This window comes from Sander lucioperca, chromosome 13 (genome assembly GCF_008315115.2).
Source record: "Sander lucioperca isolate FBNREF2018 chromosome 13, SLUC_FBN_1.2, whole genome shotgun sequence".
Lineage (NCBI taxonomy): Eukaryota > Metazoa > Chordata > Actinopteri > Perciformes > Percidae > Sander > Sander lucioperca.
In genome coordinates, this window is record NC_050185.1 from 4,251,675 (window position 1) to 4,265,385 (window position 13,711).

The 13,711-nt window shown below is 39.3% G+C and overlaps 1 protein-coding gene across 1 annotated transcript; it reads left to right on the forward strand.

The window, feature by feature from the left end:
- Positions 1-831: 831 nt before the first annotated feature.
- LOC116058152 (collagenase 3-like) lies at positions 832-4,496 on the forward strand. Its single transcript, XM_031310851.2, has 10 exons — positions 832-1,004; positions 1,223-1,470; positions 1,560-1,708; positions 1,967-2,095; positions 2,208-2,369; positions 2,913-3,042; positions 3,155-3,288; positions 3,405-3,564; positions 3,686-3,789; positions 3,887-4,496. The coding sequence occupies exons 1-10, from the start codon at positions 906-908 to the stop codon at positions 3,994-3,996; spliced, it is 1,425 nt and encodes a 474-aa protein (XP_031166711.1). The 5' UTR covers positions 832-905; the 3' UTR covers positions 3,997-4,496.
- The last annotated feature ends 9,215 nt before the right edge of the window (positions 4,497-13,711 follow it).

A 13,711-nucleotide genomic window follows, 5' to 3' on the forward strand; every position in this document is an offset into this window, starting at 1 on the left:
ACAGATCAAGATGTTGACACCCTAATCATCATTCATTTGACAGTTTATTCCAATATTTAAGTATCTAAAATGTAATATAAATAAAGTGTTCATTGTCAGCTGTTACCACTGCTAAGAGGGTTATATCTTTGATCCTGATTATTTCTTTGTTATTTTAATAACTAGGCTACTTTACATTTGATGGAAGGTTGGGAGATGACACCAGGAATATATGATTTGTTTTTTTTGCACATCTTGATGATCAGTTTGCAGATTCCGACATATTTTTCAAGGTTGATAAAACAATGTCATCATCAGCTCCATTTGGTAGCTGTCCTGGAGCTCATAAACATATTAAACAAGCTTCCTAAGCAAATGGAATTTGGGCATTTTTTTTAAAAGATTTCTTAACATTTCAAGATAAGGCATCTTTCTGACCAAATCTTAAATGAACAATTTCAGGCAAATCTGGATCCAAATACAAATTCAAAATGTTATATTGGCTTTTTCATTAGATTTTTTTGTGAAACTAATTTTCCAGATACCCTTCATCTTCTGAAGCCATGAGCAATATGACTGTTGGAAAACTGAGAACTCATGCAAAATAAGTGGATCTAAAGAAGATATACAAGTAGTAGTACAACCCCTAACCCTATGGCAGATTCGTGAGATTGTTGTAATGTAATCTTTATTTGATAAAAATTTCACCAGGCATAGTCTGTTACACATACCAAAATGTGTTATGTCATCATAATTAGTGTCTTGTTTTGGGAAACTTTTTTGTTGGGTGAACAATCGAAGCACAACTTCCTCTCGTATCCATAAAAGGAATATTGAGTCACTGATTCAAGGACGTAACACGCCCTGTCCTCAGCCTATATAACAGCTACCTGCAGCTCAGAAACACAAGTTGTATTCAACAAAACATGAAGACTTTCAATCTGTGCAGTCTAGTGAGCCTGGCTGTCGCAGTTTACTGCGTGCCAATATCGCATGTTACTGAGCAAGATGAGGATTTTGCAGAGGCATGTATTATTCCTTTGCCTTGATCTTCAAGCATGTGGAAACTTGAATTCATCCTGAAATCTTAATGTTATGCTGTACAGGAAAAAAAAAATATGTGAAGCTGCTGTAAATAGTTCTGCATATTAACAAACAGATCTCTTCTTACTACATAGTGTATATTATGTAGATCCTGCAGCTGATGCATGTTTAAGTATCAAACTCCTGTTCTTTTTTACAGAGCTACCTGAAGAAATTCTTCAACCTAACAGAGGAGAAAGGTCCATCTGGCAGAGGGGGGATCAGCACGGTGAGCAGGAAGCTGAGTGAGATGCAGAGATTCTTTGGCCTCCACATCACCGGGACGCTGGATGCTGACACCATGACGATGATGAAGAAGCCCCGCTGTGGCGTCCCAGACACCAAAATTGCCAGATTCTCCACATTTGGAAGTGACCTCAAGTGGGAGAAAAACAGCCTTACCTACAGGTGACTGATCTGAAGAGAAAATGTGTGAGAGAAACTTAATGTAGGCAGTGCATGTCGTTAATTATTTAAGTATATTTTCTGTCCTACAGGATAGAGAACTACACACCTGACATGTCTGTGTCAGAGGTAGATGACTCCATAGAGAAAGCGCTGCAGGTTTGGGCCAAAGTCACTCCTCTGAGATTCACAAGAATCTACAGTGGCACCGCTGACATCATGATCTCCTTTGGCCGCCAAGGTGAGTTCACAATCACTTTTCTTGTGTCTTTCCCAGTTATATACTCTCTCTGTGCTCAGGGTATTGGTTGTGACGTCCCATAAAGCGTCTTTGCTGTAACTACATGTGTTTGCTGTGTCTTGTATCACAATAATAATAATAATAATAGCGCTAAGATGCATTTTAAAAACCCTGTTCTGATTTTTTTTACAGTAATTGTTGGCTTGCAGCTCTATTTGGTTTGGGAAACCTGACATGAGTATGATTTCTTGTCAACAGCACATGGTGATTTTTACCCCTTTGATGGCCCTGATGGCACTCTTGCCCATGCCTTCGCCCCAGGCCCTAACATTGGAGGAGACGCTCATTTTGATGATGATGAGTCCTTCACTTTCCACTCAAATACCGGTCAGTTTGTTCTCTTTTACTCACTAACTGCTACTGTCAGTGTATGTTTCGACATGCTATAATAATGGAGAGGAGCTGTAACTAACCTATACTTCTGTGTTTCCTGCTGTAGGCTACGTCCTCTTCCTGGTGGCTGCCCATGAGTTTGGCCACTCCCTGGGCTTGTCTCACTCTGATGATCCTGGTGCTCTCATGTACCCTGTGTACTCATACAATAATCCAGACACCTTCGTTCTGCCCCGGGATGATGTCAACGGCATCCAGTCTCTCTATGGTTAGTACTAACGGGCTGGATCATCCATGCCTGTTTGCAACGCATTCTCGTTAACCGGTTTGTATCATATCCACGAAAACGTATGCACACCAATTCGTTTGATATCGTACGAAATTACGACCGCTGGCTGGTCACGTGACAATTAAGTTTAGCGGTCAGTTAAGCTTATCTGCATAAAGGTTACTGTAAGCCGGGTACAGGGCACAGTGAGGAGACGGTCCTTTCAGGGGCTGTTGCAGTTGAGTTTAGCCGACAAACGATTATCGTCAGTTAAGTTCTGGCACCAGAACAATTAGTTCAGATTAGAAAAAAAGATTGTGGTTTTGGTTTAAACACCTGTCCCCTCAAGTAGTTACTACTTATTCAGCAGCACTCAACATGGTGCATACAGTAATAAATACGTGGAATACATACAAATTACAGTGCATTACTTTTTGTAGCTGTATTCACGAATGGTTCAAAAGAGCAGCCTGTTGTACACACTTGATACCACTTGGTTTTATGTCATTGCTGTAATGAGATTCTGATTTTTATAACCTCCAGGTCCAAACCCTGATACGGATGGAGATATAGATGAACCTGAGCCCCCCACCACCCCTGATGCCTGTGATTCAACCCTGGTCCTGGATGCTGTCGCCACCCTGCGAGGAGAGATGCTCTTCTTCAAGGACAAGTAATGCAGACATACAGTAGAAAAAAAAATCTGAATGCTGAAGTCCATTAAGAGTGTTTTCTCTGCACACAATATGAATTATAAACTACTTTATGTTCTTGTGTGTTCTCAGCATCTTCTGGCGGAGCTACCCTCAGAGCAATACACTTCAGCAAACTCTCATCACAAACTTCTGGCCCGAAGCCCCCACCAACATCGACGCTGCTTATGAAAGCCAACAGTCAGACAGAGTCCTTCTCTTTAAAGGTATGTGTTCTCCTTATCTACCTGTGGTTCCTAATCTGACAACATTGTCGAGACTGCCTTATGTATCTTATGTACATGCATATATTAAAAAGTATTATCTTCTGATCTCGATGCAGATCAGAGTGTGTGGGCTTTCAGTGGCTATGATCTTGTGAGAGGCTATCCTAAACCAATTTCCAGTTTTGGTCTGCCCAAAAGACTGAAGAAAATCGATGCGGCCCTCTATGACGTGGAATCTGCCAAGACTCTGTTCTTTGTAGGCAGCTCTTACTACAGGTGCGTTCAAATGATAAAATGATATGAAATGAATTCAGGTGACGTGACGTAGGTGTGATGATGTTTTACAAGATGGTTTACAAAATTTGAATCCGTCTAATTATTGCCTGTGTTTCCTCAGTTATGATGAGGCCAAGAAGACCATGGACCAGGGATTCCCCAAGCGAGTGGATCAGACATTCTCCGGCCTGACCAGCAAGGTGACTGCAGCTCTCCAGGTCAAAGGTGAGTAGCATTTAAAGCTAACCTGAGAATTCCAAGTCAAAACAACCGAAATGAGAATTGTTTGCACATGAACTAACATTGAGTCTCTGTTCTGCAGGTTTTACTTACATCTACAGCGGACCGCAAATGTTTGAGTACAGCCTGAGGACCGGGAAGTTGTTCCGTGTGCTGAGGAACAACTACTTCCTGCGCTGCACTAACTTCTAGAGCAGTTTACTGGCCAAGCTGCTTATGTAGCCACTCTGAATGAGAATGAAGGAAACAGAGTTAAAGTGTCCATGCCTATGCAATAATATATCTTATAATATAGAATTGTATTTTTACACACGTATGGGTTCATACTGAATATATGCCCTTCCTGAGAACAGCACCTTATATGTTTTTTAAAATGGTATTTTTGTGATGTCAGCGATTTCTTTTCTTTTTCTTTATTTTATCTAAGTTTATTTATGTCAAAGTCCTAATTTAATTACTGCTGTTGTTTTTGTTTTATTTTTGTGTTTAATGTAGTTGAAGTGTGGAACTTTGGAGCATGTTACGTACATTTATTTTCAAATATTAACATTGTTACAATTGCACGTCTACAAAGGTTTGTACGTCACTGTAATAAAACATATGATTTTATGTTTGTACTCAAAAAACCAAATAGGACAAAGTGAAAAGAAATTGCCACCATGAATTGGCAAATAGTTTTTTTAATACATTTTGTTCTTATTTTGCATGCAGATCAATCCTGTTTGCCATGATATTGCTTTTGCAACTTCTCAACAACACTGTCATTTAATTTATCAGTAAAAATATGAAAAATAAATGCAGTAATATAAATTTTCATCTGCAACCTTATGTGGTCCATTTTTAGATCCGCTTTTTAAATTTTTTCTCTAAGTACACGTTGTACAGTTGTTTCAAAGGGAGCTATAGGAAAGTCATGGGCCAATGCTGAACATCTTACAAAGCCAAGTTGGGCTGTGGAAGAGGATGGCCCCTCTTCCTCATAATACCCAGAATTGCTCTGTAAATACATCTTTATATACCTCATACACTTTTATTTATATTCATATTTCCACTGGGGTAAAGTAGGAGGTTGGAGCAGGGGCAGAGCCAGACATTGTAAACATTCGGGACTCAGCCCAACCTGGGGGGGTCCTGCGGGAATGCCCCATTTACGGCATCTATGTGAACTATTTTTCAAGCCATTTCAGATGATATAATGCTTAAAAATCTGTACATCATCTGGGAAAAAAACATGATAGTTGCCAAGAAAAAGAATCATCCTGTAGAGCCTACATCCTGTTTTGTATCTAACTGTTCTCCAACTGTCTTCAGCATTCTGAAACCAGAACACAACAAATGTTAGGATGACTCCTTTTTATTACTGCCACCTAAAGAGAGACAACAATTGATGTTACTAAACTTAGCACAAAAAGTAAGGAAATTTGTGTTTGGTAGATTATTTCTCTGTGGTAACAATGCTTTTTGCCAATAAGTCTTATACCGTTGGAAAGCCTGTTTAGTTCCCTTTCAAATGGTTTCCAATTTGTAAGGAACATGCATTTGTGGGATGAGCAGCAGAGCTGAGTATGTGGGTTGCACCCATGAAAAATTTGCCAAATCTTCTCTGCCATTGCCAAACAGGTTATTTTGCTGTTTCTATTGACACTTGACACAGGAACGTTATGTTCAGTGATGAGTCCAGATTCTGCCTACGGCAGTTGGATTGTAGGGTCAAAGTGTGGAGAAGCACCGATTAACACTTTTTGGTGGAGGCAGTGTGATGGTGTGGGGCGGCATCTCCCTCACTGGAAAAACGAGGCTTGTCATCATTGGAGGCAATCTCAATGCAGAGAGATATAGAGATGAGATTCTGCAACCAGTGGCAATCCCATATCTCCACAGTCTGGGACCGAAACCTATCCTCCAAGATAACAACGCTCGCCCCCAAAGGGTGGGGTTTATCAGAGCCTACCTCCAAAATGTGGGAGTGGAGAGGATGGAATGGCCTGCCAGCAGTCCTGACTTCAACCCCATTGAACACTTGTGGGATTAGCTTTGCCGTGTTGTTCGTGCCAGAGTGACCAACACAACCACGTTGGCTGACTTGCGACAAATGCTGGTTGAAGAATGGGATGCCATCCCATAGCAGAGTGTGACCAGGCTGGTGACCAACATGAGGAGGAGGTGCCAGGCTGTTGTGGCTGAGTATGCTTCTTCCACACGCTACTGAGGCTCCTGTTTGTGAAATGAATACATTGTTAAATTGCCAATATGTCTTTGTAGTATATGACCATTCTATAACTTTCTATAAACTTTGCTTAAAGGTTTGTTATAAGGGAGTCCTATGAACTTTACTCTACATTTACTGAGAACATCTGGAAATTGTTAACATGAGTAGGGGTCCCCCCAAGACAGAAGAGACCTTTTTTGGAGTTGTGCCAGATAACAGGCATCGATTGGTCAGTTATCCATCCAATGGTATATTCACACATATCACGTCCTATGTTGATACAATGCATAGGATATATACGTTGTTCACACAAAGAAAAGGCGGAACGATTTTTGGAAGAATTTGGGTTGGTCGTTCTCCAAGCTCTCTGCAGGAGTTTGTAAAATTGATGCTGAATCTTTGCTTGTAATAAACCTTTTTATAATCAAGAACAGTGTCGGCGGATTCTTCTTCATACAGCATCACAGCATTACTATTTAAGACACCACATCTTCAAACTTTTTTTTTATTTTTTAAAAATTTTTCATGGGCTCAACCTACATACTCAGCGCTGCTGCTCATCCCACAAATGCATGTTCCTACAAATGGGGCACCATTTGAAAGGGAACTAATCAGGCTTTCCAACGGTATAAGATTTATTGCCAAAAAGCATTGTTACCACAGAGAAATAATCTACCAAATGCAAATTTCCTTACTTTTTGTGCTAAGTTTATTTAATAATGTACAATAGGCAGGGTAGAAATTTGAAGTAAACAGCATCAGAGAGACTGAGGAGAAATGACACAAAGTTGAAGTTATTTTAAAAACTTAAAAGATACAGGGCTTGCAGGGCCCGGAACCTCAGAAAATAACTATGTGTATTACAATAAATTATCTCATAATAAAAATGCATGTTTTCCATTACCCATCAAGACGAGCCAATGGACTGCTCCAACTATCCTGAATTTAAGGTGACAGAGCCAGCACACCTGATTCAAAAAAGGAACAAATGTATCAATAAGTTGAACAAAATGTATACTTTTTTTCATCCAGGACAGTGATGCTGTGCTGCACACCCCCCTGAGACCGCATGTGTCCTTCGACAGTGTGACCTGGACCTGCTCAGTCTGATATCAAGTCAACCATGACGGCAAATTGCTTGTGTACTTGGCGGGGTATATAGGAAGTAAAGCTGGAGGGAACTTTAGCATGGATAGTCCCTGTCGTGTGTGGAATTGCCTCGCATTGCCAGAACTATCTCCACAGCGCTATAAGGTCTGGCTATATCACATCTGGGATAGGAGAAAAAAAAACGCTTTAGGTTGTTTACATTTCTTTTAACCAATCACAATCGTCATGAGCGGCGCTAAGCTCTGGACGCAGCGACGGTGGCCACATACAATATTAAATGAAGTTAACTGTTGACACAATACAGTAACGTAAGCTATTTAAATTAGCTGGATACATGGTTAAACCTCATTTGCTCTTACCAGTGTATCTCCTTGTGTATTTTATTCATAGCCATCCCCACCAATCGGTCCAAAAAACGTCCCAGTGAGAGAGGAAATGCTTTTAACATATTTTTTGTAAATCTTTACAATAATTCACTGAAAGAACCAAGCAGGCCTGCTTTGTTGCAACACCCAAATTTTCCTTAAAACTTGCAATTTTCAAGTTTGTTGTTGTTTCCCGAAGCGAACGGAGTGTGAGAATGGTATCACACAGAGAACCAATGTCAGGCAATTATCCTGGAAATGTACTCTTGATCCTCTATCTATAATCTATCAGTGTAACATCTTGACTTCAACTTACCCTGAGGATGCACGTTACACATTTCTGAGAGACAAGAAATATACTGATCTTAGTCTGGGAGAAAAGGGTCTTAAAGTGCCCAGCCTGGCACAGGTTGGTCTGATCACAGCCCTGGAAGTAGCTTTAGTAAAAACATTGCATCTGTAATCTAATCCAATGGCCTAGGGAGGAGGTTATTCGCCAGTATGATGATGGTTGTGAGTGGTGTGTGCCAAAAACAAGTTCCAAGATGCATTCACCTACATAGTGAAGCTGATGTTGCCAATCAGAATACACCATGTCCTGCGGGAGGAAAGTCAACGCATGTCTCAGCCAAAACAAAAGAAATACATTTCTAAAATTAGCCATGAATACTGTCAGTCAGCCAGCGCTCTTGTCTCATTCGTTTTTAATTGACCTAATTAGTTTTCTTCCAGAGTTCTTACTTTAATGTAAGTAGTAAATGGACTGCATTCATGGTAAAATGTTACAGAAAAAACTGTAGTCAAAGTGTATTCTGCAATTTTCCTACTGTTGTTAAATCTGTGAAACATCTTTTTCTAATAACTTTCTTTGCAGCATTTCATTAGCCTGGCTATCACCAGACCAAGCTCAATCTTTTCAGATTAAACATTAGTCTGGGGAGTCTGCTCTGTATTTTCTACTGCGCAAGAGACGTGATCAACGGCCATAGTTCAAATGACTCTATACGCAATTGGATAGTCCTTCAACCAATCAGACCAACGATCCAGGTGACGTAGCAGCGACAGCGGCATCAACGGGTTGCTGCGCTTCGGTGGCCGCCATGTTGAATGTAAACAAGAAGCTGCTTGGTCGCTTCTCTATTGTCATCATGTTAAACCCACCAATAGTGCGCCAGGTGGATAAGCCAGTTTATGATTGGTTCCCAGGATAGATAAATGTACAGGTTTCCAGCCTGAGCTGCAGGGCAAAATCAAATCGCCGGGCTGGGTTTACCCAGTCTAACATTTCATGACATTGGCATGATATCAAATATTCTAGATGACTTTACTACTCAGTGCATATTTAAAAAATGTAAATAACCTGGATTAGATAAATTGTGCTTGAAAAAAAAATATATATAAACTGTCATTTAATGCTGGTAAATAGCCTTTTGAACAAAAATGACAAAGAAATGTATCAACAATTTTGGATTGTCCGCTATTTGTTTGTTCCTGAAAAGACTTACCACCCTAAACATTGACATAAAACAAAAAATATTGAGCAAAAGAAACACATTATAAAAGCACATTTAAATAGCTACAATTCAATAAAAACAAGCTAAAAAGAGAATAAGACCCATATATATATATATATATATATATATATATATATATATATATATATATATATTGACATGACTTACTTCCAGCCCAACTTTGAAAAAGTAGAACAAAGCATTTTACTTTCGGTCCTTGTGAGACATTTTATTTAAAACCCAGGTTGGCTCCAAAAGAAATTCACACCTTAACAAATCAAACACTTTTGATCAGTTGAAACAGACAGTATTGAGTCTATGCAAATCTACTCAGGCAGACTTGAGTCGAATGTTGAAAACTGAGCTCAAAAATGTACATTTCATGTATCACAATAATGAATCTTCATTCCCAACAGGAGTTGTCCACTTCTTTAAGGGAAACATCCACTACAAATTTGACTCCAACTCCAAACATGTCTTGTCTACCAGCCCTGCTAAAGACCTGCTGGAATGCAAGAAGAATGACGACAATGAAGTACTGACAGGGAGGAGATAATTGAAGGAAAGCCACCATGTAGCCTGAAGCCAATGGTGCTGTGTATTTAATGTGTGTGTATACAAAGTGTTACGAAACTCCTAGATTCAGCAATAACTACAATGTACCCAATACCAAACTGGGTAACTGATGAATCCAGCACAGTGGTTAAAGTGTTACAGTACCTCAGCGTGTAATACAAAGTTGTAATAATGGCATTTGTACCTTGTATGAAAGTACATTTTTTGTGTTGTATTTGATTTTAAAGTTGATCTTACAAATATTTGTTTCATTCAAATGTTGCTGCTGGATGTGTAGGTTTTCTTTTTTACATTTTAGATGATACCTCCATTTCAAGACACTTAACAACATATAAAACATCTCTGTGATTCTACCAGTACTGTGACAATGTCCTATTGTATATCTATAAAACATGAATTGTTGCCTTTTTTATTGCAACACATTCATTCTCTCTGAGTGTCTTCATATACTGGTGTTGATCAATGTACCTGAGACAATTTGCAAGAGACACTGCTACTCCTCCTTGTTCGCTATTGAGTAACAGTGACCACAATGTAGCTTTCCACATCATTGATGTACAAAGTGGTTATAGATTACTATAGACACATCTGGATTGAAAATAACCACCAACCAATACACGCAGATCCTCCATCAAGTGAAAGACCCTATATGTTTTGTATGCAGTAAAACACCCATACATATGTTATAAAATAAACTGACTTGGGGAGTTATAGTAGAAAATATGATAAGGCCCATATTAATAAATAATATAAATAAATAATAATATAAATAAAAAATTATTATGGCACAGCATAATACATGACTCTGCAGTAGGCATCTAAAGGTACTAAAGGTAGGTGTAAAGGTACACACGTCAGAACTTTTAATGTAAAATGTTCTTTAGGGTAACAGGGCTTTTGCTCACAATGACATGACACAACATGTCAAAGCATGTCACTGTCTTACCAGAAGCAACAACATGTGGGCTGGGGAAGAGACTTTGTGAGTCAGAGGTATAGCGTATTGATGAGAGAACACCTGAACAAAATATGAAAAAAAATTGTCAAACACATATAAATGGCAAGTGTTTCTGTCAAACCTCTCAGAGGAGATACTTTAAAAAGACTGCGTGGCTCAGAATGCATATATGTCTTTGGGATGAAGTAAAACACAGATCAAGATGTTGACACCCTAATCATCATTCATTTGACAGTTTATTCCAATATTTAAGTATCTAAAATGTAATATAAATAAAGTGTTCATTGTCAGCTGTTACCACTGCCAAGAGGGTTATATCTTTGGTCCTGATTATTTCTTTGTTATTTTAATAACTAGGCTACTTTACATTTGATGGAAGGTTGGGAGATGACACCAGGAATATATGATTTGTTTTTGTTGCACATCTTGATGATCAGTTTGCAGATTCCGACATATTTTTCAAGGTTGATAAAACAATGTCATCATCAGCTCCATTTGGTAGCTGTCCTGGAGCTCATAAACATATTAAACAAGCTTCCTCAGCAAATGGAATTTGGGCATTTTTTTAAAAGATTTCTTAACATTTCAAGATAAGGCATCTTTCTGACCAAATCTTAAATGAACTATTTCAGGCAAATCTGGATCCAAATACAAATTCAAAATGTTATATTGGCTTTTTCATTAGATTTTTTTGTGAAACTAATTTTCCAGATACCCTTCATCTTCTGAAGCCATGAGCAATATGACTGTTGGAAAACTGAGAACTCATGCAAAATAAGTGGATCTAAAGAAGATATACAAGTAGTAGTACAACCCCTAACCCTATGGCAGATTCGTGAGATTGTTGTAATGTAATCTTTATTTGATAAAAATTTCACCAGGCATAGTCTGTTACACATACCAAAATGTGTTATGTCATCATAAAATAAATAATTAGTGTCTTGTTTTGGGAAACTTTTTTGTTGGGTGAACAATCGAAGCACAACTTCCTCTCGTATCCATAAAAGGAATATTGAGTCACTGATTCAAGGACGTAACACGCCCTGTCCTCAGCCTATATAACAGCTGCCTGCAGCTCAGAAACACAAGTTGTATTCAACAAAACATGAAGATTTTCAATAAATAAAAACATTACCTGTTTAGGAGGTATTTACACTTCTGAGCTGAAAATGTCCCCGGATTTTGTCTCAGAAATCTGGTCACCTTACCCTTTGTTCAGTCCAAAATAGCAGCGAATCAGCTCGGCGAGTGTCGCCTTTTAACCTCTTTGACTGAAAGTTAACAGAAAATTGGCAGACTTTCCCTTAAGTTCCCAGCTAACACTAGCAACGCTGAATAAGACATTTTTAGGCGACCAAAATATTCCAATTAACTTTGATGAAGTGAAAACAGAGAGTGAGAGGGTCAAAGTTTAAGATGAAAACATGGACAACAGCCAAAAACAAGTTCACAGCTACTTTTTTGTACACAGTGCCAAAACTTGAAACTAGCGATTGAGACCATAAACTCACTATAAAAATGTTTTGGTATTGTTGTTAGTGTTAATGTTTGTATAAATGTTAGTGTTTGTATTACATCAAGTGAGAAGTAGGGTCATTTTCCTATTAGTCTCGTGTAGTGGGGGCTGGGTTGTGTGCAGAACTTCAGGTGTTCAGCCTTGCACTGTTTGCTCTTGAACACACCTCCCTAGTATCAAATTAGCTCCACCCAGACCAAACCCCCCTCATTAGCTGAGTTTATTTAAGGCACCTGTCCCATTATGGCTACCTCTTTGGTGTTCTCTGCCTGTCAGTTGCCACATTGGACCCTCTCTGTGATCATTTAGGTAGGTGAGTAGATTGAAACCATGTGTTATGCTTTTAAGACTTGCACGTTTTGATGTAGTTTACCTGTCTGACAGGAATTTAAAGTTCCCCTGCCTGGAGTGGTGTGATGTGTTTCTTGGTCTACTGAGCTCATGGTGTTTGGTCTGCTTGTATTTTAGCTATGACCAACTGTCGTTCAGTCCCTCCAGAAAAACGTGATTATGCGATTGCATAATTCAATGCATAATCAGCCAAAGTCCGCATATTTATGCGGGGGCCGCATTTTTTCAAATACGCCGCACTTTCGCTGCATAAATTGCCGATTTCCGCGCAAAATATGCGGGGCTTGCATGATTTCATAATCCCCGCATTTTCGTTGCAAAAAAGTCACATATCTTAGCAGAAAGTTGAAAAATGTTGCGTTTACTTCACACAAGAGCAGCCATTTCCCCTGTTGCCATGGGAACGTTAAGAAGTGACGTTATGAAGTGATGTAATTACACGACGTAAACATCGAAAAGCTGCAGACCCCGCGATGAAGCCATAATGAAACCGCAGTTTTTGCAAGTTCCCGCAATTTCATTGCATAAAATTGCATAAATATCCCGCATATTCCATCGCATTTTTTAAGAAAACGTGCTGCATAATCAAGGATTTTTGCCCACAACAATCACAAAAAACTCCACATTTTTCTGGAAGGACTGGTTGTTGGTGTATCTTTGGTTTTGTGGTTTCCTTTTCAGTGGAGCTAGTAGCCAGCTTGTGGTGGAGGCTAGGCACGCTAGTGTGGGTCCCTGCACAGTTTCCCAGTGATAATGACACTGGGACATGATTTCCGGTGACAGGATTTGCAGTGAACCAGTTTGCAGTGACTTTATCGACTATAGTGAGCACATGTGGTGGGTAAGTTGATGCACCCCTGGAACACACCCTGAGTTAGATTGCCTATCCACAGCTGGCCTCTGCCCACTTCCCCTTAAGTATCTGGAAGTTGTTTTTAAAAAAGAATTTACCTTTTTAAATTGTCAACATGGTAAACTATTTCTATATCTTCTACCTAACTTTGATTATCCTAATTTGATTCACATACATTTCTAACCACCCTCTTTTCAGGCACTTCCAGTCTTCAATTATTTAATTTTCAATAAATATTTCTTTTTGGAACCACTTCTCTGTCTTGCTTCAGTCAACGAACCTGTGTAGACTTTGTATAACAGGGTGTTAGTTAAAGTAAAAGTTATGCCTATCTTGGGATGAAAGTCCTCAGGTGGTGTTGTCGGATAGTTAGATTCTGGTGGCGGTTACTCCTGTAGAGCCACCGCCCTGGCCACACTCGCATTGCCAGGCCTTCCTCCACAGGTCTGCGAAGG